This window comes from Leishmania braziliensis, assembly GCF_000002845.2.
Source record: "Leishmania braziliensis MHOM/BR/75/M2904 contig, possible fusion of chromosomes 20 and 34".
Classification (NCBI taxonomy): domain Eukaryota; phylum Euglenozoa; class Kinetoplastea; order Trypanosomatida; family Trypanosomatidae; genus Leishmania; species Leishmania braziliensis.
Window position 1 is genome coordinate 1600612 of NC_017947.1, and position 22945 is coordinate 1623556.

The 22945-nt window shown below is 57.6% G+C and overlaps 6 protein-coding genes across 6 annotated transcripts; all 6 read right to left on the reverse strand.

Annotated features, from left to right (window-relative positions):
- Positions 1 to 2930: 2930 nt before the first annotated feature.
- LBRM_20_4200 (conserved hypothetical protein) lies at positions 2931 to 4601 on the reverse strand (the record flags this gene model as incomplete). The annotated part of the gene is made up of 1 exon (XM_001564650.1): positions 2931 to 4601. One exon carries the CDS (start codon positions 4599 to 4601, stop codon positions 2931 to 2933), a length of 1671 nt encoding a protein of 556 aa, XP_001564700.1.
- Positions 4602 to 5541: 940 nt separating this feature from the next.
- Positions 5542 to 6876, reverse strand: LBRM_20_4210 (conserved hypothetical protein; the record flags this gene model as incomplete). Its single annotated transcript, XM_001564651.1, has 1 exon — positions 5542 to 6876. The coding sequence occupies one exon, from the start codon at positions 6874 to 6876 to the stop codon at positions 5542 to 5544; it is 1335 nt and encodes a 444-aa protein (XP_001564701.1).
- A 1688-nt stretch (positions 6877 to 8564) lies between these two features.
- LBRM_20_4220 (conserved hypothetical protein) lies at positions 8565 to 12134 on the reverse strand (the record flags this gene model as incomplete). Its single annotated transcript, XM_001564652.2, has 1 exon — positions 8565 to 12134. One exon carries the CDS (start codon positions 12132 to 12134, stop codon positions 8565 to 8567), a length of 3570 nt encoding a protein of 1189 aa, XP_001564702.2.
- A 1942-nt stretch (positions 12135 to 14076) lies between these two features.
- Positions 14077 to 16803, reverse strand: LBRM_20_4230 (conserved hypothetical protein; the record flags this gene model as incomplete). Its single annotated transcript, XM_001564653.2, has 1 exon — positions 14077 to 16803. One exon carries the CDS (start codon positions 16801 to 16803, stop codon positions 14077 to 14079), a length of 2727 nt encoding a protein of 908 aa, XP_001564703.2.
- Positions 16804 to 18434: 1631 nt separating this feature from the next.
- LBRM_20_4240 (conserved hypothetical protein) lies at positions 18435 to 20849 on the reverse strand (the record flags this gene model as incomplete). The annotated part of the gene is made up of 1 exon (XM_001564654.1): positions 18435 to 20849. One exon carries the CDS (start codon positions 20847 to 20849, stop codon positions 18435 to 18437), a length of 2415 nt encoding a protein of 804 aa, XP_001564704.1.
- Positions 20850 to 21893: 1044 nt separating this feature from the next.
- Positions 21894 to 22163, reverse strand: LBRM_20_4250 (conserved hypothetical protein; the record flags this gene model as incomplete). Its single annotated transcript, XM_001564655.1, has 1 exon — positions 21894 to 22163. One exon carries the CDS (start codon positions 22161 to 22163, stop codon positions 21894 to 21896), a length of 270 nt encoding a protein of 89 aa, XP_001564705.1.
- Positions 22164 to 22945: the final 782 nt, after the last annotated feature.

A 22945-nucleotide genomic window follows, 5' to 3' on the forward strand; every position in this document is an offset into this window, starting at 1 on the left:
CCTCAGTCCTGTGCAGTCACTTTTCAGCTAAGGACTATACGCTCGTATTGAGATATTATGCTTTCTTATCCACGGCAGCTACGCCAGGCAGCATCTTGCCCTCCAGAAGCTCCAGCGACGCGCCATTGGCAACAATGCTGATGATGGCGCCTTCGTAGTGGAGCATTAGACCACAAGAAGGGCCAGTCGAGATGGACCCAACAGCACACCACGACATCTCAAACATGTCGAGCTCCCCGTTCCAAACGATAGGGTTACTTTCCTTCACAAGGAAGTAGACAGCCTAGATGAACTCGGAGCCGATGTCGAGACCCCAGTGCCGCTCCGGAACGTCTGCCCTTGTCGTGGTGATCAGGGCATCCAACGGATGGGCGTGTGTGCGGCAAATATGGCTCTCAGGGTGCAACACCTTCACCTGTGCCTCTGCTGCCAGCAGCAGTGAGCGCTGCACACAGGCACACGTGTCTCCTCTCAATGCAAGTCGCCGATAGACCAGACATTCGTCTTCAGAAAGGCGTAAGCGACGGTCCCACTGAGGAAGAGAGACTCAACATAGTCAACGTTCTCCAGCACCTGCGCCGTGTCGCAGAGCTTGATGCCACACACGATGGCACGAAACAGGCGCGGGGCCGTGTTCGGCACTTATGCAAAGTATGGTGCCCCCTGCTCCATCAAGTACCGGGATCCCCCGTGTTCTACCGCCTTCGGGTTGGTCGTCAGACTGGCACTGTCACAGTGGGCCGCTCCAAAGGCGCTGTTAATGTGCGCCTCAGCATTGGAGGCGAGACTGCGCCCCATCGGCAGTCACCCGTAGGCGCCTGTAAAACTCTTCATTGTGAATAAGCGCAGGTTTTCAAGGAGCATAGCCTCACCGCACCGCAGTTTTGCATGTCACCTTCAGCCCCGAGGCAGTCATGCGATAAACACGCGTGGTGATTAAGCAGCCCCGCTATTTCTACGGCGACGAGCTGCAGACTGAACTTCTCGTCATAGAACCCAGCCAGGCCGAGCTGTGGTACTCATTCAGCGTTACGCTCGCTCGTGATGTGGACAAGCAGTCTCCGCCTCTCCTCCCCTGTTAGTCGAACACATACAGTGGTCTTGCCGCCACTGTATACGGCGGACAGAAACGCAGGCTCGCCTCGCTGAAACAGCATGGTAAAGGTGCACTCCTTAGGTTCACCGCTAAGACCGGCGAAAAATGCCATCTTCTCTCGTGACCCACAAGCCACCGCAGTGGCTGCGTCACCTCTGCTCTTGCTCAGTGGCAGCCTCGCAGTCGGCAGCTGTAAGAAGATCAAGGTGGCTGATCCGAATGAATATGCAACCCTCAACCACGATGAGGTAAATCGTTGGGGCGGCTGAAAGACTGAGGTCATCATTGATGATCTTGGAGGAAACCCGGAGATCGTAGTCGCTGTTTAGGAATGCACTCCTGTCCACCACCGGCCAGATAGCGTCAATATTCATCATCTCAGTAGACTAGTTCGAGAGCACCATTGTCTCGAGATGATCGAAATAGCGGAGGAAAGAAAAGGGTTCGGGGAAGATAAGTGGGGAGGAGAACGAACCATGATAAAGGAGAGCAGTGCAGTAGTGATGCGATCGAGCGTAACAGACCGACGAAGCGCACGGAGGTGTGGGGCAGGAGAAGGCTGAAGCAAAACACAGAAAAGGTCACGCTGAATTCCACAGCAGCGAAAAGAAAAAAAAAAATACTGAGAGACTTAAACTGAGGAAGAGTGCCACGCACGCTGCTCTCGCTCACCCCTTCACTGGGATGCAAAACGCACACGTACTGGTAAGTTGGTGAAAAAGGCGGGTGGTAACAAGGAGTAGTTGGCGTTGGTACGAATGCCTGCTTACGTGCTCCTGCACGTGTAATGGGTGATGCCCTGTTTGAGGGGGTGGGTGAGGTCGATGTGCATGAGTACTCCGAGCAGGAGAGTGTGGTCGAGTTCCTTTGTGTGGACTCTTGAGAGAGTGCGAATGCTTGGTGGCATGCAGAAGTGAGGCGCATGTGCGCGTTGGAGTGAAACGGTGGGGTAGAAGAGCGAAAAAATATATATATACGAAGAAATACGCGGACCCGTTGCGCAGGCAACCACATTACGTAACGGTCATGGCGACACAGCGAAATATACGCAATACGAGTCAAGAAAGAGATCGACTGCGACAGAGAGATGGACAGACGGGGAGTAAAGGAGGAGGCGGTGACTGAGTCGATGATCTCAGCACGAGATACGAGATCAGCTGCGGCGGCGCCACCAAAGACAGCCGCAACCACAGGTGCGCACGAACCTCCTCGCACGGCCGCAGAGATGACCGGAAGAACTTTGCTCACATCTGTGCTCACATGGTGGAAGAGAATGACGCGTCGAAAATGCAGCACAGGCGCACACATATGGACGAGCACAGATACATGTGTACCGCTGAGCCCACGTGGGGGTGAAGGAAAGGAGGAGACCTTCTCCACAGAACACGTGCTGTGTCGTATCAGCTGACAACACTGCCCGCCTTGTGCACAGGTGAGTGTGCGTGGGTGTCTTCGTTCTGGCTGCATCCGGTCACAACGTAAACAGTGCCCAGAGTGATGGAGCGCATGAAACGGGAAGCAGCGGGACGAGCGTCCAGCCAACGCTCCACACTCGCGCGCACAGACTCATGGACACTCCTACACGCGCACGACGTGAATAAGCCCGCCCGTGCTCTCTGACATGCACTCATCCGCATGTCACGCCCGCACTGAAGTTTACATTAGCCCACCCCTGCCTGCTCCCTACCCACTCAACATGTGAACAGCCCATGCGCAGACAGAACGAAAAAGGCGTAGACCGTGAAGAAAGCGAAAAGAGAGAAGCGGATCCGATAGACAAGAATTAATCAGCAGCGGTGTGTACCAGTGGTAACAAGACCCTCCAAGGGGTTGCTTACCTCACCTTCGCCGCCTCACCATCCGCCCGCTCGAGAGCGCGCATGAGATCTTCCGGAATCGCCAAGTGCATCTCCGTCATGTACTGCCCCTTGCACATGAGCAGCACGAAGATGGTCTGCCACACCATACGAACCTCCTCCCTCGCCAGCACGAGGTCAACCGAGACGAGGCGCCCCTCCAACACGGCCACCGCCTCCTCCACCAGCGATAGATTAGCGTTAGTCGCTGGCAAGTACGGCGCGAGGCAGCCGAGAATGAGCGCCGACTCGGCGGAGCTCTTCCCGTGCACCACTACGCAGTCCTTCCATGCGTGCTGCAAAACCTCTTCTGCGCGTGGGTCCTTCAGAAAGTGAAGTAGGCGGCCGCACTCCCGCAGCATACGCACACTGTCCGGCGACGGCGCCTCCTTCCGTGAGACGTCCTGCTCGTACACTTGCATCCACAACTGAGCCGCCACGGCCAAGTCTCGAACCTCGACATGAGCGAGGAACGTGGCGCTGCGGTCCATCGACGTCACAATGGCCGGCATCAACGTGGCCCCGCAAGCTGCAAAGTGCTGAGCTACCGTATACGTGTGCCAGACAAGGTTGTAGGCGAAGCGGTTCCCCATCCCGCGCCAACGGTGAGGCCACAAGCTCAACAGCGCGTCCGCCGCCTTCGCCACGACGTGTGCCTCCAGCGGTTCGCGCAGCACCTTTGCAACGAGTGGGTGCAGTGCAAATGCTCCCTCCTCCCACTTGGGCGACAAAATCCCGAGCTGTGAGGCTGTCACAGAGAAGTCACCAGCCGCATTGCCAACGATGGCCCCCACCACAGCGTCCGACACGTCGCTCACGTGAAAGCAGCTGATGATGCGCAGCATCGCGCGTGCGTTAGGGTACGTCTTCTCCAGCTCTGCAATTCCAATATCCACCAACACCGAAAGGGCCGCGGAGATGCTGAGAGCGTCGTCACGCCGTACACTCTTCTCCATCAGTAGGCGGCCCAGCTGTGGTGCACTGCAGACGTCCCCCTTCATGAGCAAGGAGGCAATGTGCATCAGCAGCGGAACGTAGCCCAGGTTGTAAAACACCGTCTCCAGCTCCTGCGAGAACGTCAGCTCCGACAAGAACTGCCGACTTGCCTGAGGCGAGAGAGCAGATGTAGAGAGACACGCTATTTTCGTCGAGCTCATCACATTTGCCGCGCTGGTCGTCATCAGCACGTACACGCTCGCGTGCTCTGGAATGAGCGCCAGCACCTCTTCAGGAGAGGCCACATCGTCCACGACCAGAAGCACGTCCTTCTCCTTCCGCCCCTTCATGGAGGCGAAGAAGTGCTGCAGTTGAGACTGAAGCGCATGCTTCCCGTTGAACCACTGAATGCAGGAGAATCGCTGGCTGTGTTTCACCGTGTCGCAGAACTCGGCAGCAATAGTGGACTTGCCGATACCGTCAAGGCCGGCAAGCACCTGGTAGTGGCGGCCACAAAGAAGGTTCTGCCACAGCGTGCGCACCTCAGCCTCGCGGCCAACCGTGCGTGAGGCGAAGACGGGCACCTGATACAGGAGCGGGTGCGACTCCTCCGACGCACGCTCCACGCCAGACGCGAATCTGTCTGAAATCGTCTCGCCAGTGGTAACGTTGCGAGCAGCTGTCCCAGTGACGAGACGGGTGAGGCGACGCATGCTGCAGGTGTGTTCAGGGGGCCTCCCGACCAGCCGTGGTGTATGCGCTCCGCCCTTCGCTAGCGTGTCTCTTTCTCTCGTGAGTGTGCGTGACTAGCGCCTGCGTCTCGTGTCCGTTATAAGCGGAATGGCGGAGGCGTAGGGGGGGGGGGGGGGGGAGAGGGGGGGCACTGACGGTAACAAAGAAGGAAAAGAGAAGGGAAAGACAGGAAGCCCCATCAATAGCACATGCACGGTCCCTTCTCCGCACGATGACAAACATTAACGGTAGACCTGCGCGCACGGTGTACAGCGATGAGCCTCCGCAAGGCGCGCGACAGCTGCAGCGACGGCTGCGCCCGTGGTGTCCTTATGAAGGAGAGAAAAGGCTCGGCGATGACGCGCGAAAGAGCTGCCGACGCTCCTCCACTGGCGTGCACGTGGGTGGTTTGTTGTTCTCGTCGGTAGCACATGCGTTGTGAGCCCTGATATAGCAGTCAGGCTGCAAGTTTGCAGCACCCGTCTCGATAGCGCTTGCACTCGCCATCTCTACTTCTTTCGACGCGAGTGACACGCCAGCGTGGTGGACACCTACAGGACACATCCTTCCCCTCCCCCCCCCCGCTCCTACAAGAAGGGGAGGAACGAAAGGAGCACACGAAGTGGAGGAGGGGGCACATGAGCGGGGGCACACGAGGAGAAACAGCAACGATGTACGGAGGAGGAAAGAAGGAAGGGCAGGGACAGCTTAAGCGAGTATGTGACTACACACTGACTTAACAAAATCAACAACATCCTCGCCATAAGGCGCAGAGAAACAGGTTCGAACGCTTAGTGAGAGCCATGCATACGGTGAATGAGCACCGAGAGAGAGGAGTTGATGCAGAGGGGGACACTGCATCGGGTGCACGCGCCGCCAACGGCGAGCGACGAACACAAAAACTGCTCCAGGAAAAGAGTACTACTTCGGCGGAGTGAATGCCTTCCACGGCGCGTTGCCGTCGATGTTCAGCTTCGGGGCTCGGTTCGTCGGTGCACTCGACAATGGAGAAGGCCTCTTGAAGTCCTTCATGAAGCGCTCAAATTGCTCGTCGATGCGCGTAGCAGAGACTTCCTCTGCGCCTACTTGACGTCTAAACTGAATTTTCGCCATGTTCTCGTTGATTTCCCCAATGATGTTGTTGCGTGCACCGGAGGCCACAGTGTCGTACTCCTTCGCCCTCTCTGACAGCACCTCCCTAGAGCGCTCTATGTCATGCATCTGCCGCTGCTGCGCCTGCAGCACTGCCTCGTTCTCGTGCGCGATGCTGCCCTCATATCCCAAATCCATCTTGGTGGGGAAGCGGCCAGTCAAGTGCGCCACGGCATCTGCGTCTTCTGCGTAGCTGCGCTGCATATCGCTGTGCATCTGCGCTGCCTCTTTCATACGTGCGCCGCAGTAGCTGTTCAGTCCCACGCTCTCGTCGCCCTTCCCGGTCGAGCCGCCGAGCACCTTGGCCTGCAGCTCATTATTGTTCTGCCAGTCAACAGTGCTGCCATACTCGTCCATGCACACACCGCGCACCAAGGCGCCGTTATTCCAGATGCCGGTGAAGGTGAGGCGTGGCTCATTGATGAGGTACGTCTGCGCACCCTCGCCATGAGCACGCCCGTGCTCATTAAATTCTCCCTCATATGTGTACGTGGGTGTGTAAAGGGTACCGCGGCGGATCTTCCCATCGAGGAACTCTCCTACGTAGACGAACCCACCCTCGAGCTTCATCTTGCAGTCGGAGCCGTGCAGTTTGCCGTGGAAAAACGTGCCCTCCTGCAAAGCACCGGTGGCAAACACGAGTTTGCCTCTGCCGTGCGGTTGATTGTCTGAGAACTCGCCTTCGTACACAAAGTCTGACTGCGTCAGCCTGCCTCTCACAAACGCCTCATCACTCAGAGTGCCCTCAAAAATGACCTCTGTCGTGCCGTTCGGAATGCGCACCACACCCTCGGTTATTTCATCACTCTTGAAGACACCCGCGTAGTGGGTGCCGTCGGCCAGCCACGCCTCGCCACGCCCCTCGCGCTGCCACTGCACGTTAAACTCGCCCCGGTAGAGGTCGCCGTCTTCCTCCAGCTGACTCCCTGGTAGCGGGAAACCAGACACCGGGTCGTATGTACCGCTATAGACACGACCGTCGGGAAGGATGGTGATGCCTTTGAGGAGCAGAGTGGGGTTCTTCGGGTTCAGGACACCCTTGAGGACGGCCCCATTATCCAACGTCACGCTGCACAACAGCGTGGATCCCAGACGACGGAGCATTGAAAGTAAAGGTGAGGAGAGTAAGCAGTGCGCAGTGGCACGCTTGCTGCTGCTGCTGCTGGAGACGAAGAAAAGAGGCGCTTGTTGGTGCAGGCGAAAAAGGAGGAGGGGTGAGCAGCGACAAGATGAAAGAAGTCACGGTGACGCCTCTTCGCCTACGTGGTGCTGTACAGAAGACACATCACAAACCTCAGCCGCCGTAAAGTGGGCAAAGAAACGGAGAGTTTGTGATGATATCGGGGAGGGCACGAGGTGTAGGACCACACGACATGCAGAGGTAGAGAGGGTGTGAAGGGAGTTTTAGGAGGATGAAGTGGCACTCCTCCGACGCCATCACCGGCGCGGCGGACCCACAGGCGCGTACACATGGCACCTACGTATGGAGACATAGACAAGTGCACGAGGCCGTCCATCGCGCATTTCCACGTTGTTTTCGTTTTTTTTTTTTCAGTATTTCGGTGCGTCTTCGGTAACCACTCAAAGAGAGCGTCCCCCAGAGCGAAGTACGGGTGTGTAGGGCGGCAACACTCATTGCACGCCGCTTTTAGTCCTTGTTGACCACTGGCAGGTGGGCGTACGGTGCAACTACTCGCAGGCGCATGCCTACACAGAAGGGCATAAGTGCACACCCACAAACAGCGGCTAGACATCCCATGGTGTACCACAAACAGTGCGAGCACGGCACCACTTCCACGAGGACATGCAGATGCACACCACTGCTCAAAGAAAAGGGAAAAAAAAAGCGGTGCGCCCGAGGCACACGAAGAGGGCGCCACGGTGTGCTGAAAGGAGAAAAAAGAGGGAGGAGGTCATTAACAAACCGGAGTTCCGGGGTGAGGGTCCGAGCCGGGGTGTATCGTCGACCTGCATTTGCTCACCAGCACACGTCGCAGGCACCGCACTGTCGCTTGGCGACTGCCACGAAGGCACCGGGCTTCATCGAAGAGACGCTTCTAGCATACATCCATAGAGAGAGAAAAACAAAGAAAATAATGAAGAGATCGATTCCAGGGAGGAGCCATCGTGATTGTCGCGGTAGTGAGGCGAGCACGAGAAGACATAAAGGTATGCAAACATGTCTTTACCAACGCGTCCCTTCTACCACCACCAAGTCAACCAGCACACGCATCCATCCACAGCACACCTATGACTCTGTGTTGCATCACGGCTCTGTCACGGAGTCGAGCCAACTAACACCGTCCGGCGTCGTTCGGCCCCACTGCATCCCCACTGCATGCAGTGCAGGGTAGGCCTCAAGATTATGTGCAACATCACCGTAGCGCAGTAACAGCAGAGAAGCCATGGAAGGATGCCTGCATGTGTTGAGCCGTCAACACGACGCGTAGTGAGCTGGGATAAACGTCATCATGGCCGCAACTCTCTTCCACACAGCTCCAGCACAGACTAGTCCCTCGATATAACGAGTTCGCAGTCGTACCAGAAGAGACGTTGCACGCTCTCAGCTCACGTACGGCGTGGGAGCTGGACCCTGATACCACACTGAGGTGGCCGGCATCATCAGGGAGACTGAGGCGAGGAGAAAAATAATAATCACAACCTCCGCTAGCCGTGCCTCTCCCTCTCCCTCGGCGTGAAGCACGATCACCTCCAGTAACTGCTGCAAGACACACGACAGTCGAACAGCGGCAAGCGAGCCAAGAAGAAGACAAAAATGCGAGGCACCACCATCACTGCTCCACTGAACGAGGCTTGTGTAAGGCACTGAAGTTGTACCTGCAGTTGTACTGCACCTTCGGTGGGGCCGCCTTGTGAGCTGCCGGGTGCGGAGCGCCACTTGATGGCGGTGAAGGACAAAGCGATGCCGCCGGTGGAGCACTAGCAGCAGCGACACCACACGGTGGTCGAGAGGACACCCTGGGCATTTGAGTCTCTGTCTCCACGTCGGTGGCTGCACCGCTTCCTGTGACTGCTCCTGGAAGAGAGGGTCCGGCAAAAGGCACCGGAGATGCCGTGTGAACGTGAAGTAAAGGACATGGAGGAAAGTGCACGTTGCGTCGTTGGCATACACTCTCTGTCGCGAGGAGGGCCCAATCGTGAAGTCGGTGAAGCGTTGTTGGTGACGATGGGGGTCCACCGACGCGGCGCAGCTGCGGGTGAAGTAGCACCCACGACAGCTGCGTCACGGTGAAGGCGGAAAGGGAGGAATTGCCGTCATAGTCAACCATGTTTGTGTAGAGAACCGTCGCCACCTTGCCTCGGAAGTGCTGCTTGAGCCACTCCGCATAGTCACCGACTGCCGCCGATGGTGGGGCCAGCAGCACACCAACGCAGCTCAAGATAACGCGGCGGTGGTCAGGTGTATCATCGCTATTAGGGCAGTCTCCTGATTTAAAGTACCGCTCCAGTTCTGTGGGATTGATCGACTCGCAGCAGTCACGGAGGGCCTTGGAGAGACCGCGCTGCCACACTATGTCGGCGTGCGTGTCTCTACGGCGAGGAAAGGCCCACACACCGTCCATGGTCCCGGCGGCCACCAAGTCCAGCATAGCGGCCGGGGCCGCCGCGTATGCCGCCTTCCATCCACCTGTACCACCGACGTAGGCCGCGCGAAAGGGATTCCACGCCGCCGCCGAGGAGCTCTGCGGGGTAACGAGACCGACCTCCGTCCATAAGGCGGCGAGAGATGGCCGAACCGTGGTGCTCGGGGCTTCGATGCCATCGCCTTCGTCACCGACAACAGGAACGGCAGCAGCAAACTGATCAAGCAGAAAATCAACATCGCAGAGGCGTGAGCGGAGCAGTAATGAGGCAACTTCCAGAGAAACCCCTGTAGCTGCCGGCTGCTCCGCCTGCATCCTGGCAAGCACAGAGGAGAACCACGGTAAGAGAGGCGCGCTCGAAGAGGCGTCAACATCAAGATCAGACGTGGGAACGTTAAACGGAGTGGCAGTGGAGACGTCCAGGAATCTGCGCAAGGGCTCAGTTGTCGCCTGCTCGCCTAGCTGAGCACGCAAAAAGGTGCTGATGTCGGCGCTTGTGGTGGGTGGACAGGTAACGAAATGCTGCTCAACCGCATCTGCAAGCAACCGCAAGACAGCCTCTTCAACCCTCGCCACGTCACTACTTTTCCCGTTGGTCGTATGCCTGAGTTGCGGAGGTGGCGGAATCGGTGGTGCGGTGACATGTAACTCCGCCGAGTCTGCCAAAAGCTTGCCGCGGAGATCACGCAGCCGCGATTCGCCATCAAGCGGTACGCAGAGGAGCTGCCCCTCAGCTACATAGGTCATCTCCATCACAAGAGGAGGTGCGCCATCAGTGCCAGCAACGCCGTTACAAAATGTGTCGAGTGCAGCACAGCGGAGGTCATCTAAGGCGGTACCTTCACGTAAGCGGCAAAGCACCATTCGCTTCTCAGCCCCCCAACACGCGGACACTTGAAATCTAACCGAAGACCCGTCATCGCCGTCGTCCTCGCAAACGCACGACAGGCATGCAGCCGTCGTGACATCACTGGAGAGGCCTGCCGTCGTACAGATCACGAGAGGTGGCGAATCCGCTTCGACAATGTCATCCTCAGATACCTTCGCCGTAGCGCCCTTAGCGCGTGTTGCGCCCTCTGAGGGGGAAGTAGCATCTGAGAAGAGAGGGGAGCGGCGTGGACTCGATGCTGCTGAGTCCACCTTAGTAGGTGATCCGTTTAGAGGCTCTGACGACGTGGAGACGCCCTGCAGAGACGTGAGTGAACGTCGCTGGGACGACGCAACACGTCTCTCCGTGACTCTGCCTCTCTCTGAGCTGTCACCATTGCGGGGCGACAGAGGCAAAGAAGCTGCCGGGGCTGCGGTGCCAGGCCTCCGTTTCTTCTCGCCGGCTGGAGAAGAATCTGACTCTCCTGTGTTGGCAGTGGCGGCAGCCGATTCTGCTGAAAGTGCGCCTCGGTTAGCAACAGGCGATTCTGCCGTAGGTGCGGCCGATGACTCTGCCTTTACTAGCGGCGGCAGGGTGGGGTGGTGGAGTGAGAGGCGTACCCGCAACGGCTGCTGAGACTCTTTCGCTAGCGCCAGCCACTCTCGCAGCACGCTATCTGAGTCAAGGCACACAGACGAGTCATTGGAGAGTACCGGCACATGCGATCCCGTAGCGGCACCGGCTGCCGACTCGCACTCTGCCGCAAAGCGCCGCCACAGATTCATTTCCTCCTTCGTGTAAACAAAGCGAAATTCGCATACGGCGGCAGCGGCTGGCCGCACCTGCACTCGCGTCTCGTACTTTGCAATAGGAGTGGTACCCTCACGCAGGAACACGCAGTGTAGGGTATTGGAGGACTCAGCGGAGGAGGATGCCACCTCCGCTGCAGATGGCGATGATGATGGTGGCGCAGGCGAGGATGGGGTGGCAACCTTTCGAGACGGTAATGACGATGAAGTCTCGCCCTTCCGCTCTGGTGGGGCCTGGGAGGGCTCACTTGAGGACGGACTCGGCGGCTCGCTTACCAAATTCGAGAGCGGTGGAGGATGCGGCTTCAGCTTCCTCATCGCCACTGTGCTATCTAAAGGTAGCGGTGACGGCGAGGGCGCAAGCGGCGCTGTGAACTGCTGCTGACTTGTCCGTCTGCTCATGTGGCGCGACGACGCTTTGGGAGTTTGCATGCGAGTGCCGTAGGTGAGTCGTGCCGGTGTGCGCTGCGACGCGTGCTGGCGCAGCAGCCGCAGAGCAGCCGTGTCGTCTATGATTTCGACGGGGTCACCGCTGTGCTGCTGTGGCATCGTGTACAGTACCAGCTTCATTCCCTCCTTTGTGGGGCTAATACTCAGCGTGTCCTCGACGGCCCGTGCCAGACTTGCCAGCACAAACCTTGTGGGTATGATGAAGGTCTTCTCGCGGTGGCTCGGGCTGTTAGCACGGGACGGGCAGGTGGGTGGCGAAAAAACGTGCAGCGTTACCAAGTCCTTGTCGACCGCGTACTCCATAGACAGGAGGCTACCGAGGCTCCGAGGCGAGGCGGCGCTGCCAGAAATGGTAGCATCAAAAGTGAGAATGTGAGTGGTCCGCTGCTGAGCCGCCGTTTTAAGCAGCTGCTGAACATCCGCATCACTGCGCAGGACAACTTTTTGCCCTTTCTTCGCCGTCGCCACCTCTACCAGGCTAACAGCGAGGGTGAAGTCCACTGAGTCGAGTCGAAGGTCCTGGGACTGCACAAAGGTCCGCAGCTGCTTTTGGGTGGACACTCCATCAGGAAGGTCGCAGGAGCGCTTCATGCGATCATCTCCACTGTGCACAACTAATACGCACTTCATCCTTCCTCCCAAAAAAAAAAAAATGGCTAAGCGTGTCTTTGCTATGTAGCGTCCGGCGAGAAAGAGAAAGAGGCAAGGACAGTGTAGATGCAAACTGATCCCTTGAGTGCGTTCAGCCTTGCTGCTCTCGTCTGTGCGTTGGGCTCGAAAAGCGCGGTGCCTCGGTAACAGGAAGGGGGACAGGGGTGCGCTGTTCCCTCTCTTACTGATGCAACGCCAGGGATGTATGAGAAGTCTTTTGGTGTGCAGTGAACGTGAGAAGTTGAGTGGGGCATGAGCGTGTTGCTCACGGACACACACACACACGCACACACCCACAGTGCGAAAGAGAGGGGAGGTGCAGAGGAAACCAGAAAAAAAAAAAAATAACGTTGAAAAGAGGGAAAGGGCTCAGATACACGTGGAGGAGGACATCAACGTCGATCGCAGTAGAGAAAGCGTGCGAAAGATGTCATGAGAGGAGAGGAAAAGAGGGGCGATTGGTTCCCCCTGCCGCCGCTGTCGTCCCTCCTCAACCCTCCCAGCAGCACCACGGCAAGGGGGAGAAGTAGAAGGACCTCTGTAACAAAACAGACCCCCGTTGAGTGGCAGATTTTGGGTACAGAATGAGACTAAGGAAAAAAAGAGGCCTTCCAAGAAGACGAGTTGAACAGGGCTGCCACATACTCACAGCTTAAGTGCACGCTAACAGTAATCGAAGAAAACATGGGCCACTAACTCAGGTGCATGATTCCTCAAGTTACAAGTCGGCAAGCAACCAGCTGCCATTTCCCTTGATGCCTTGGAGAGTGTGCTCATCCACCCCTCAAAGCAACCGTTTCACTGCCTCGTTTGGTATTGGCGGCTCAAAGCACCAGTAGCCTCCTCCCGCCGCCCTCCTCCTGACCCTATGTTCAGCTGAATGGGGACGGCCCCACCCTTCTAGACGTACCTCCGCTCTGAAGTGGGAGGAATGAGAGCGGGCTGGTGAAGAGGAGGAAGAGAGGGAGAAGTGCCGCAAGCGAGGAGAGGACAGCGATGCACCGCGGATAAGAAAGCGTGAAAACAAGAGGACAAGAGCGCGCACAGAGCGTTGGTTCGGCGCGCAGAAAAACGCGCTCACAGTGCCGGCATAGGAGAAGGGCAATAAGGCACACAAACAGACCCACGCGGAAAGGGGCAGATGTAAGCCCAAACGTCGCACAGAAAGACACGAGGTGGAAACAAACAAAAAATGAAGGCGCCCCACATAAAAGAGAGATCCGTTGTGCCATCGACCTCATAGCCTGTGCTCGCCAACCGACGCGCCTCCTCTACCCTTTGTCACCACCGCCACCGCCACCCATCCATTCCTCCCTACTTCACACATGCACACACACACACACACACACGCCCTCAGCGTCGTACAACAGAGCAAAGAAGGCTGGAAAAGGATAAAGAGGGGGAAAGGGCGATGTAGCGCGTGCTTGGATGGACGCCCTCCAAACATCTGCTGGAATGCGCCGGCGAGAGAAACCCATTGTCCTGAGACGTGGCACACCTACCATCACCGGAGGACGGTGGGTGGAGAAACAGAGAGAAAAAGTGCGCGTGCTGAAGAGCTGGAGAAGATGAGTGAGGAGAAGGGCACTATTATGGTAGGCAATGGTGCTCTGAGAAAAGGAATCACACAGGAGTGTGGCGCTCCCCGCTCGCCTAAAAGCTTGAGTTGCAGGTGCAGTCCACCTGCAAGTCTCATGCCCCGTAGACCGATCTACTCTGCAGCCGCACAACTTCCGAGGTGCGAAAACAACGAAGAGAAACAATGAATACCGAAACGCCAAATCTCTCCTCGTGGCTTCGCACGAGTACCAGAGCAAGAGGGCGACGGGGCACATACAAAAGCACGCGACAACCACAACGCGAGAGAGGCAACGCTACGTAGCGATTGCGATCGCCCGCGGTGTTGGGGTTGGGTGTCTTGCTAAACTGCCAAAAATGAAAGATCACTCGAGCAGGACGCCATGGCTACAATAAGCTTCAGTGCGTGCTGCTGTGTGGAATTGAGCGTCGTCGTCATCTTGAGCTCGCGCTGCGACGTGCGCATGTCCGCCAGACGATGCTGGCGGAAAATCGGAAAACCACGCTCGATAGACTGCAGATGAAATCTGAACCTGCTGTTGACCTCCTTACGCACGTGCGCGTCGTTTAACAGCGTGTGGATATGGCAGTACTGGCGCACGGTGATGTCCAGAAAGATGAGCAACACCTCGTTCCGTTCCGGCGTGTTCCTCTGAGTGTAGTTGGCGTAGTGGCTGAGCACGTTGCCTGTGCTATCACCCACGGTGAGGTACTGCGTCATGCGATAAGGAATAGTGGGGAGGTTATACTGAAGCTCCGACAGAACCTGATGCCAGTCAGTGTCGCAAGAACGGAGACGCTCCCCTGCTGTGACCGCCCGCTGCGCTGCCTCCTGCGGTGTGAGAGGGATGTCCCTCCTCGACACCTTGAAGCTGCTAGAGTCGACATCATCGCCACCGCTATCCTCCTTGTCCTCCGCGTTCGGCGACTCGACTGTGCCGGCCATGTCTTGCGCCTCGCACTCCAAGGAGGACTGCACGTACCAGTAGAGAGCGTTGCAGTACGTGGCATCACCAGACCTCCGTTTCACCTCATCAGAGACCCAGTACAGCTTCGAATTATTCCAGCGGTCCATAGCCTCGCCAAAAAGCTGCTGCGCAACGCACGGCTTGCGGTACTTTTGCAAAGCGATGACGCCAGCCTGGCGAAGGTACGTCGCCTTCTGAGATTCCAACACCATCAGCGAGGCATAGTCAATGAGTTGCTCCATCTCTGTCATCTTTGGAAAGAGAATGCCGCGCACCTTCTCGTACGAATCACGGCATAAGTGGAGGGCGAAAGGATCCTCCATGCATAGGCGAAGGTAACGGTACGCCTTCTCCATGTTGTGGTTGTCGTTCACCTCGTGCACCGCCAAGTAGTAGTAGCCGTCGCGCAGCTTCGAGTCTAACTCAACCGAGCGCTCGGCCAGCTCAACAACCTCGGGGGTGATGCGCTGCTCGCGACTTGAGACAAGCGCCGCTAACTGTGAGTAGACTTTGCCACTGTTCGGGCATGTCCGCATCGCGGAGCGGAACAGGCGCTCGTCCGTCCACCAGTCCTCGTTGCGCCGGCGGGAGAAGATACCCCAGCCAACGCACAGAAGCAACAGTGTGTAGAAGTAGCGAGGAACGACCCCCTCGCGAAGCCCTGGGGCGGCCACGATAAAGGTGATGAGTAGCACCGCGCCGATAGATGGCACGTACAGACAGCGCTCAGCTATGAAGGTGCCAACGGCGATGAAGAGGTGGCTAACCGGAGCGTACGGGATTGCTATCCAGAGGAACCCAACGAGGCCTACCAGCGCCACGCGAGAGCGGGACGCAAACGTGCCATACAGGAGGCCTAGCAGTGTCACCACGGCAGCACCAGTGACCTTTAAGGAGTAGGGCACACGAGGGTCCTTCAGGTCGTGCATGTGCGGGATGCAGTTGAAGCTGTACTCGCAGCACAATGACGTGGGGAAGAAGAGCAGCTCCAAGTTCTTCACCTGAATCAGCCACCGAATGCTGAGCCAGTGAAACAGACCTTTCGGCACGAAGTACTGCGGGTTTTCTGTTTGGCGTAACAAGGGGTTCTTACGCATGTCAACATTGCCAATGAACTTTCGACGGAAGACTATGTAGCTGGCCAGCTCCAGTACCGCCACACCAATGACGAGCAAGGACCGGAATCCCTTGCACCGTCCACAGGCGTACATGACGCATGCGTGAACACCATAGATGGCAGTGAAAGTAATGGCACTGTCTTTGCACAGAATGCTGATGATGAGCGCGTACGCCGCGAAGACGACGTAGCGAGCGGTAAAAATGCGCTGCCGTGAGTGTCCCTGCTGTTTGAGCTCCCTGTGAACTTGTTTCGCTGCTGTAGCGGTGGCCGACAACGCCTTGACCTTTGGAGAGGCACTCGAGACGGCTGCAGTCACTGAGGCTGCGTCAATCAGCTCATCAACTTGGTTCAGATACCTGTGGATGCCAAAGAATCCGATCAGTCCAAAGAAGCAGTAAAGCAGCTCACACCGCCCCACGATGGACGTGACGGCGTCGACATGGACGGGGTGCACGAGGTACAGCAGAGCCGCCATCAGCGGCACCACATGAACAGGAGTGGTCAGCACAGCCATGCAGGACTGTGCTTTGGCATTCTCAACGGAGAGTACCGCCCTGGGCACCACCACGTAGACGTACAGGCGGGCGAGATAAAAGACAAGGCACACGTTGAGGTACGCGACAGTGTAATTCAAGCCGTGGAGGAAGGCTGGGCTGTGGCGGTAGCCCATCAACCAGTGCTGAATGCGAAAGGTTAGCACGGTGATAGGACGGTACGACCCGTTTGACTCGAAGCGGTCGAGCGGCTTTCCCCAGAAGTCATTGTAAAAGATGGAGCCGAGCGAGGTCTTGTTTGCCCACGCGTCAGCATTTTTATCAATCGCGAGGTGGTCATCGAAAGTCATGTCACCGAGGATGCCGTTGCTGAAGATGATCGCTGCCATGAGCAGCATGAAAGAATGAATTTGCACATCGACGGGGTAGACAAGCCGCCAAGGGATGTTCTCAGCGGCCGGCACCCCCTTTCTCACTTTGTCCGACATGGCTGTGAGGAGGCGCACACGTGAGCATGTCATACAGTGTGCGTTCGGCCTCACTGCCCTCGTGGGGTGGTGGGGCGAGGTGTGAGGAGTGATGAATGAGAAAAAAGTGAGAGGCGACTTGCCAGCGGGAGGAAGAGAGATAAAAAGGAAAAGGCTTCTACTAGAAACACCGCGGCGCCTCGTATCCTGCTTCACAAATGTGTCTGACAGGGTGGGGACGTGATTCTCACCAGTCACGGGGCAATCGCAGTGAGTGCGTGCGCGATGAGGAAGCGGAGATCGCGCACACCGAGAAGACCTCAAGCTAATGGAAGATGAAATCAAGAGGAACGTATGAACGTAGTGAAGCAACGCATTGAATGGCAGATTCAAACATATTGAGGGGAGGACGAGAAGAGCAGAGCACACCTGGCACCGAAGGCAGGTGTGCATCTGTGCATCACCGAACTCCCATAGATGTGCTCCACAAACCGGAGAAGGGGTAAACAATGGCAGGCAAACAAGTGGGTCTCGTCAGTGCTTACGTATGAACGTGAACATGGGCGTGTGTGTCCCTTCGCCGATGTGCTTCCGCATCATTACTTGCGTTGTTGACTGCACCCGAAGACCCAATTCAGCGTTGTGTACGACACGATTTTAGGGGGCGTGCGAGATGAAATAGCGCACGTCGGTCAGGAAGAAGACGGTCGCTCTATGCGTGACCCATTTTGTTTTTCCTCCGAACGCGCCGGCATCAGCAGCGCCACACACACACACATCGCACTGACCTCACCCACGTCGCCGGCACTTGCCCCCCCTCGTCACCGCCAGAAGCGGTGCAGCATTGACAGGGAGGGAGGGGGGAGAGGGGGGCTGCCTGGCTTCCCCACAGAGAGAGGGGGGATGCTGAGCCCCGGTATATACCGCGCACTGAGGCGCTGTCTACCATCCAGGGGAGGGCAGAGATGGGAGAAAAAAGAGGAGCCTACAAGGCGAGAAAAGTTGGATACGGGAGAGAGACCGCCAGAGACAATCACGCGCCAGTGCCAATGATGGATTCGTCTTGATGCAACCTCATCTATGCTCCCGCTCCGTCGTTTGCTGCTGTGGTGCATTCCCCTTCCCTTGTGTCGAGCAGTACGACCAGGAGAGTGAACAGAACAGAGCAGCAGAAAAGCAGAAGGAAATCAAGTGAGAGAGAGTGCGCTGCAGTAGAGAGACCCGTGCCGCCCCCCTCTACACCTTTATGACAAAACTCTCCGCGTACAACTACACAGGCGCTCCAGCCTGCAGCCGTGTCCCCCCTCTATGGCTCACGCCTCCACAAAGAGGGGGACGTGCGTTGGTGACTTTAAGAAAGTGGGAAGGCTGCTGGGTGGGCCACAGAGCCGCCCTCTCCCACTCGAGCGACTTTCACATGACGTATTGTTTTGTCTCCTCTGCACAATGGCGGGTGGTGCCTTTCATGCGCACCCGAGGTGATGTGGCGGTGAACGTCGAATGCCGCAACGCAGCACCCGCCTGCGTGATATCCAAGAGGCGGCTCTCCCTTCAGTATAAACACGCACATACGCACCGTCGCCACGGAGTCGTCTACACCGCGCGAATCCTTCATGTTTGTGCGGAGAAAAGGCGCTTGATTCACTGCGGCGTCACGCCATGGCAGCCTTCAGCCCATGGGAAAGGGAATGAAGCCACTCCTGCTGATCACGCAGCCGCTTCTCGATGGACATCTCAAGTCGGTACATCGACTCCTCGACTACGCCAAGTAGAGCGGCGGCGTTCTCTGTGAGAACAACGCGATGGGACTTCTTGAAGGACGCAATCGCCGTACTCACGTCGTCAACAAGTGAACTAACATCGTCTGCGAGGTCATTCTGAGTGTTCAGCACTCGCTGCAGCACCGCCTTGGCCGCCCCCTGCCTCTCCTGGAGCTCATGCAGCGATGCCCTCGTCACATCGGCCTCATTCAGCAGCGTATCCACCTTGGCGGAGAGCTCGGCGATGACACCCTGCGACGCATGCAGTCTCGCCTCCATCTCGAACATGGATGAGACATCAGACGCCGTCACCTCGGCCGCCCTCTTGGCGGCCAGCAGTGACCGCCTCAGCTGCACCACTTGCTCATCAGAGGCTTCCAGCAGCTGCTGCATATGTGTGTGCTGGGAGGTGAGAACTTTCACCTCGCTCTGTGCCTCGCTCAGCTGCGCCTTCAACTCTCGGTTTTTCTCGACCTCATCATGTAGCACGTCCTGGGCGCCCTGTAGTTCCTTTGTTATGGTTTCGTCAATGGCCTCCTCGCCCCCCTCGCTCGCAGCATCGCTGTCGCGGCCGTCACGTATCCGTGCCAGCTCCAACTGAAGCTCATCCACACGCGCACGAAGCAGAAGCACTTCTTCTCCAACGTCTTCGAGTGAGGTGAGGCGCGTCGTTTCACAGCTCGACGCGTTCAAGGAGCACAACAACGCCTCTACCTCGAGCGAGACACATCCCTGCTGCTCATGCCACGTGACACATGCCTCCACCAACGACAGTAGATCTCTAGCATTGTCACCACCTCCGGCACCACCTCTGCAGTGTGCAGCACGAAGTCGCGGCAAGGTATCACACATGGCATGAAGTGCGTCGAGGACGTCACTGTTATCGCCGGCTCCACTCACATCTTGCCAAATCAGTTGTAATGCCGTCGACGTAGACTCCATAGCGTCTGCGCTAGCCTCTGCGGCATCACCAAGCAGCAGATGACGAAGTGTCTGCGCCATTGATCGCCAGAAGACTTGGTAGGCACGCAGGAGAGCCTCGTTGCAATGATGTGCACGCGTTTCCTCCCGGGTGTGCACCTGCGTGCCATTGGGGTCTAACAGGGATTGAGTAACCTGCATTAGACTTGGCCCGCCGGTCGCGCCATCGATGCCCCACAGCGCCGTGCGCACCTGGACTGCACCGGCCTGCCACGACACAAGGCCGATATCTGGAAACACAAAAGAGCCGCGGAACGCCGCACTCGCAGCGTCCCACACGTTCACCTTTGCCGAGTCTTCAGCGCAGCTCCACACGCTTGTACCGAGCGACATCCTAAGGAGGCCTGTCACGCGCGACGTGTGACCTCGTAAAAGTTGCACGCTGTGCGACTGTGGAGTAGCAACGGCACCGTGGCGGCTGGAAAAGAGAAAGACCAGCAGTTGGCCCGTTGTGAGCCCCACCCACAAATAGTCGCGGCAGAGCAGCGCGCATGTCGGGGCACCGTACCGGCTGCAGTCCCACGACAGGGACCCGTACATCGCCGTCACATCCTTCGCAGAAGCGAGATCCCAGACGTCAACGTAGCCGGTGTCACTGACCGTGACGAGCACATCCATCACGGAATCGTGCAACACGACCGCAATACGGCCTTCCACCCTGAACAATCCCTTTGCGTCCACCTCGTATTCCGCGTCAGCGGCAGCGGAGTCACTGCTGTCAAGCTGCTCGGCGGATCTGACGACAGCAACGCGGAGCACCTCCGTGAAATCCCCGTCGTGACAGCAGAGGACAAGATTCTGTGCACCGCCACTGGTGACGGTGGCGGCGCAGACATGCACGTCGAGGTGTACCTCCTGATACGGTTGCACGGCTGTCTCCGGCAGCGGGGGTTCATGGCGATGACTAGTTGGCACTTGAATGAATGCCAGCGTACCGCATGTGGTGACGATGCACAGAACATGCTCGGAGCCGTCGCTGTCGCATGCAGGACGGCTAAGCGGAAAAAGCGAGTAAATTCGCTCTTCTCGAAATGCCTTGTCGGCGGTGCAGCGCATGGTGCCGCAGCGAAACGCGACTGTGTACGCTGGAGACGAGGTAGACAGGGGTGCTATAGAGATGTCCTGGGTGCTCAGGGGAAAACTCAACTGTTGCTGCTGCTGTATGGTGGTGGCTAGCGTGTGGGGTGCGTAGTAAACAACTTCCTGCGCGTCCTCGGACGTCACCCAGACGCCACCAAAGTAGTCCGTGTAGACGGCACCGCCCCGGCTCCCTGCAGGCGGCTGCACGCGGCCCTTCTGAGTGCATTGAAGGCTACCAAGCAGCATACCGCACTCACGCTTCAATGAGGGGGTGTGTTGTTCGCCGCAGTATGGAAACAGACGGGGTTGGGGGGTGATTGGAGATGGCGACTGAAGAAAATCGACAGAAATGCATCGAATATAGCGCAGACAACGCCAATCAATTGGCTGCCAGAAAGGTAAGTGAGTCCCCTGCTTGAAGTCGATTAGGGGATGTGTCACAGGGAGGAAGAGGAGAAGGAGGAGGAGGAGGACAAACAAAGCACAAAATGTCGTGGAGCTGGAGAGAAAAGGAGAGGAGATTTAAAGACACATTTGGTGGCTTGGGCTGTGATACCGGTGATTGGAGGAACAAAGGAGGTGGGAGACGCGGCGGCATCGTGTGTGGAAATAACGATGAAGCGCACGTGTACTGTGCCTGCTCCCCTTTCCCTGCAAGCAGAACGCAACGGCGGCTCGCCCACTCGAAGTGTGTGCGGGGGAGGGGTTCGTCGGTGGGGGGGGGGGGGGGGGGACAGCGGAGAATACGGAGGACTATGGTGGTGTGCAACACTCCAGTGGGCAAGAAAAGAAAGGAGAGAGGAGAGCGGCTCGCGCACAGACAGCAGACATACAGAGAAGGCGAGGCGGGAGGGCGTAGAACAAGGAAAAGGGAGACGTGGGGGCCCTTCGTAGCACGTGCATACACAGATAGAGACATCCATGCGTACAGTCCAGTACCGCGTCTGTATATATGGGCCTCCTGTATGAGCTCTCCCCCTCCCCCTCCTTTCCTTCTCTCTCTCTCCCTCTGACGACTCGCTCTCTCCTTCTCGAATACAACAATGAACTACATGATGAATTATGTACATGCAAAGACCAGAGGTGATCCGGTGCGCTGGCGAGTTCACTGAGCCCGCGAAAAATACTGTAAAAAGAGTGAATTGCTGAGAAAAGCGCGCGGGGAGAGAACCCACGATCAAGCACTGAAGGGAGCTTTCACAATATCAGACACACACACACACACCAGAGAGTTGTCGCCTCAGCAGTCAGCCCACCAAGACAGAAGAGAACTGAGCCGTGGTCTCAGGCTCAGCAGTGCATGACCTCGATTGGATTTGAGAGAGGCGTGCACATCATGCCCCAGAGACGATCACCCACCTGTGGCCCGTGCGGATAGGCAATGTAGAGAAACTCCTCCCAGCTGAGAGTAGTCGCCTCCGCCGTGGCGCCTAAGCGGCACTGCAGTGCTGCCACATCGACGTCGGAAGGCCTCGAGCCATACATGTGTGTCATGATGTCTGCCATGTCCCTACCTAGAACATAACCGTCCTTGATGGGGTCTGGGACGGAGGGGTCCATGTGAACATGGAAACCTGTCAGTGGCCACGACCGCCGGGCATTTTGTCGATAAGAGAGAACAAGGCGGCGGTGGTCGAACAGCTGGTGGCGGAGCCGCACATGCCCGCACACACGCAGCTGTGGAGGAAGGGGACGACTGCGTCTTCGTTGCTCTCCTTGATTTTGTGCATTGGTTTTTCTTTTTACGTTTTCTTTGCTCATTTGTGCTTTTCTGTGCTTCAGCTTCCCTGTGCTCCTTGTTGTTCACGTGTCTGTGCGAGTGCCTGCGTGGCGTGGCGGGGGAGATGCGGAGGGGCGTGCGCGGCGTGCTGTCCCGCTCGTCGTGAGCCTCTTTCTGTCGCTTGGCTCACTCGGTCTCTGCTGCCTCGCCGTTCGCGCACCGGCAGACGAAGTGGCGAGTGCCTTTTCTCAGTGTCCCCCATCACGCTCGCGCTCGCTTCCGGCGGCCCACGTCTGCCTCTCCCCGTTTGCGCCGTCCCCCGCACGTGTGCGCGTGTGCACCTCCTCGGCGGTGCTCGCGATCCCCACGCATCTCCCACTTTCACCCCTGCGCTCTTGTCCTCCTCCTCCCTGTCCGTGCTGCGCGACTGTTCCTCTCGGGGAGCCGGTGCGCGTGCGCACACGTCTCTGCGGACGTCTCTCGCCCGACTCGTATGCTCTTCTTCCTCCCGTGCTCGGCGCGCGCTCGTGTTGCGTGGCGGCACCCATGTGCACTGGTCATCTCTCTCTCTCCCCGTCACCCTCCCCTGCCTCGCCCTACTCCACCCCTGTCCTCCGCGCCT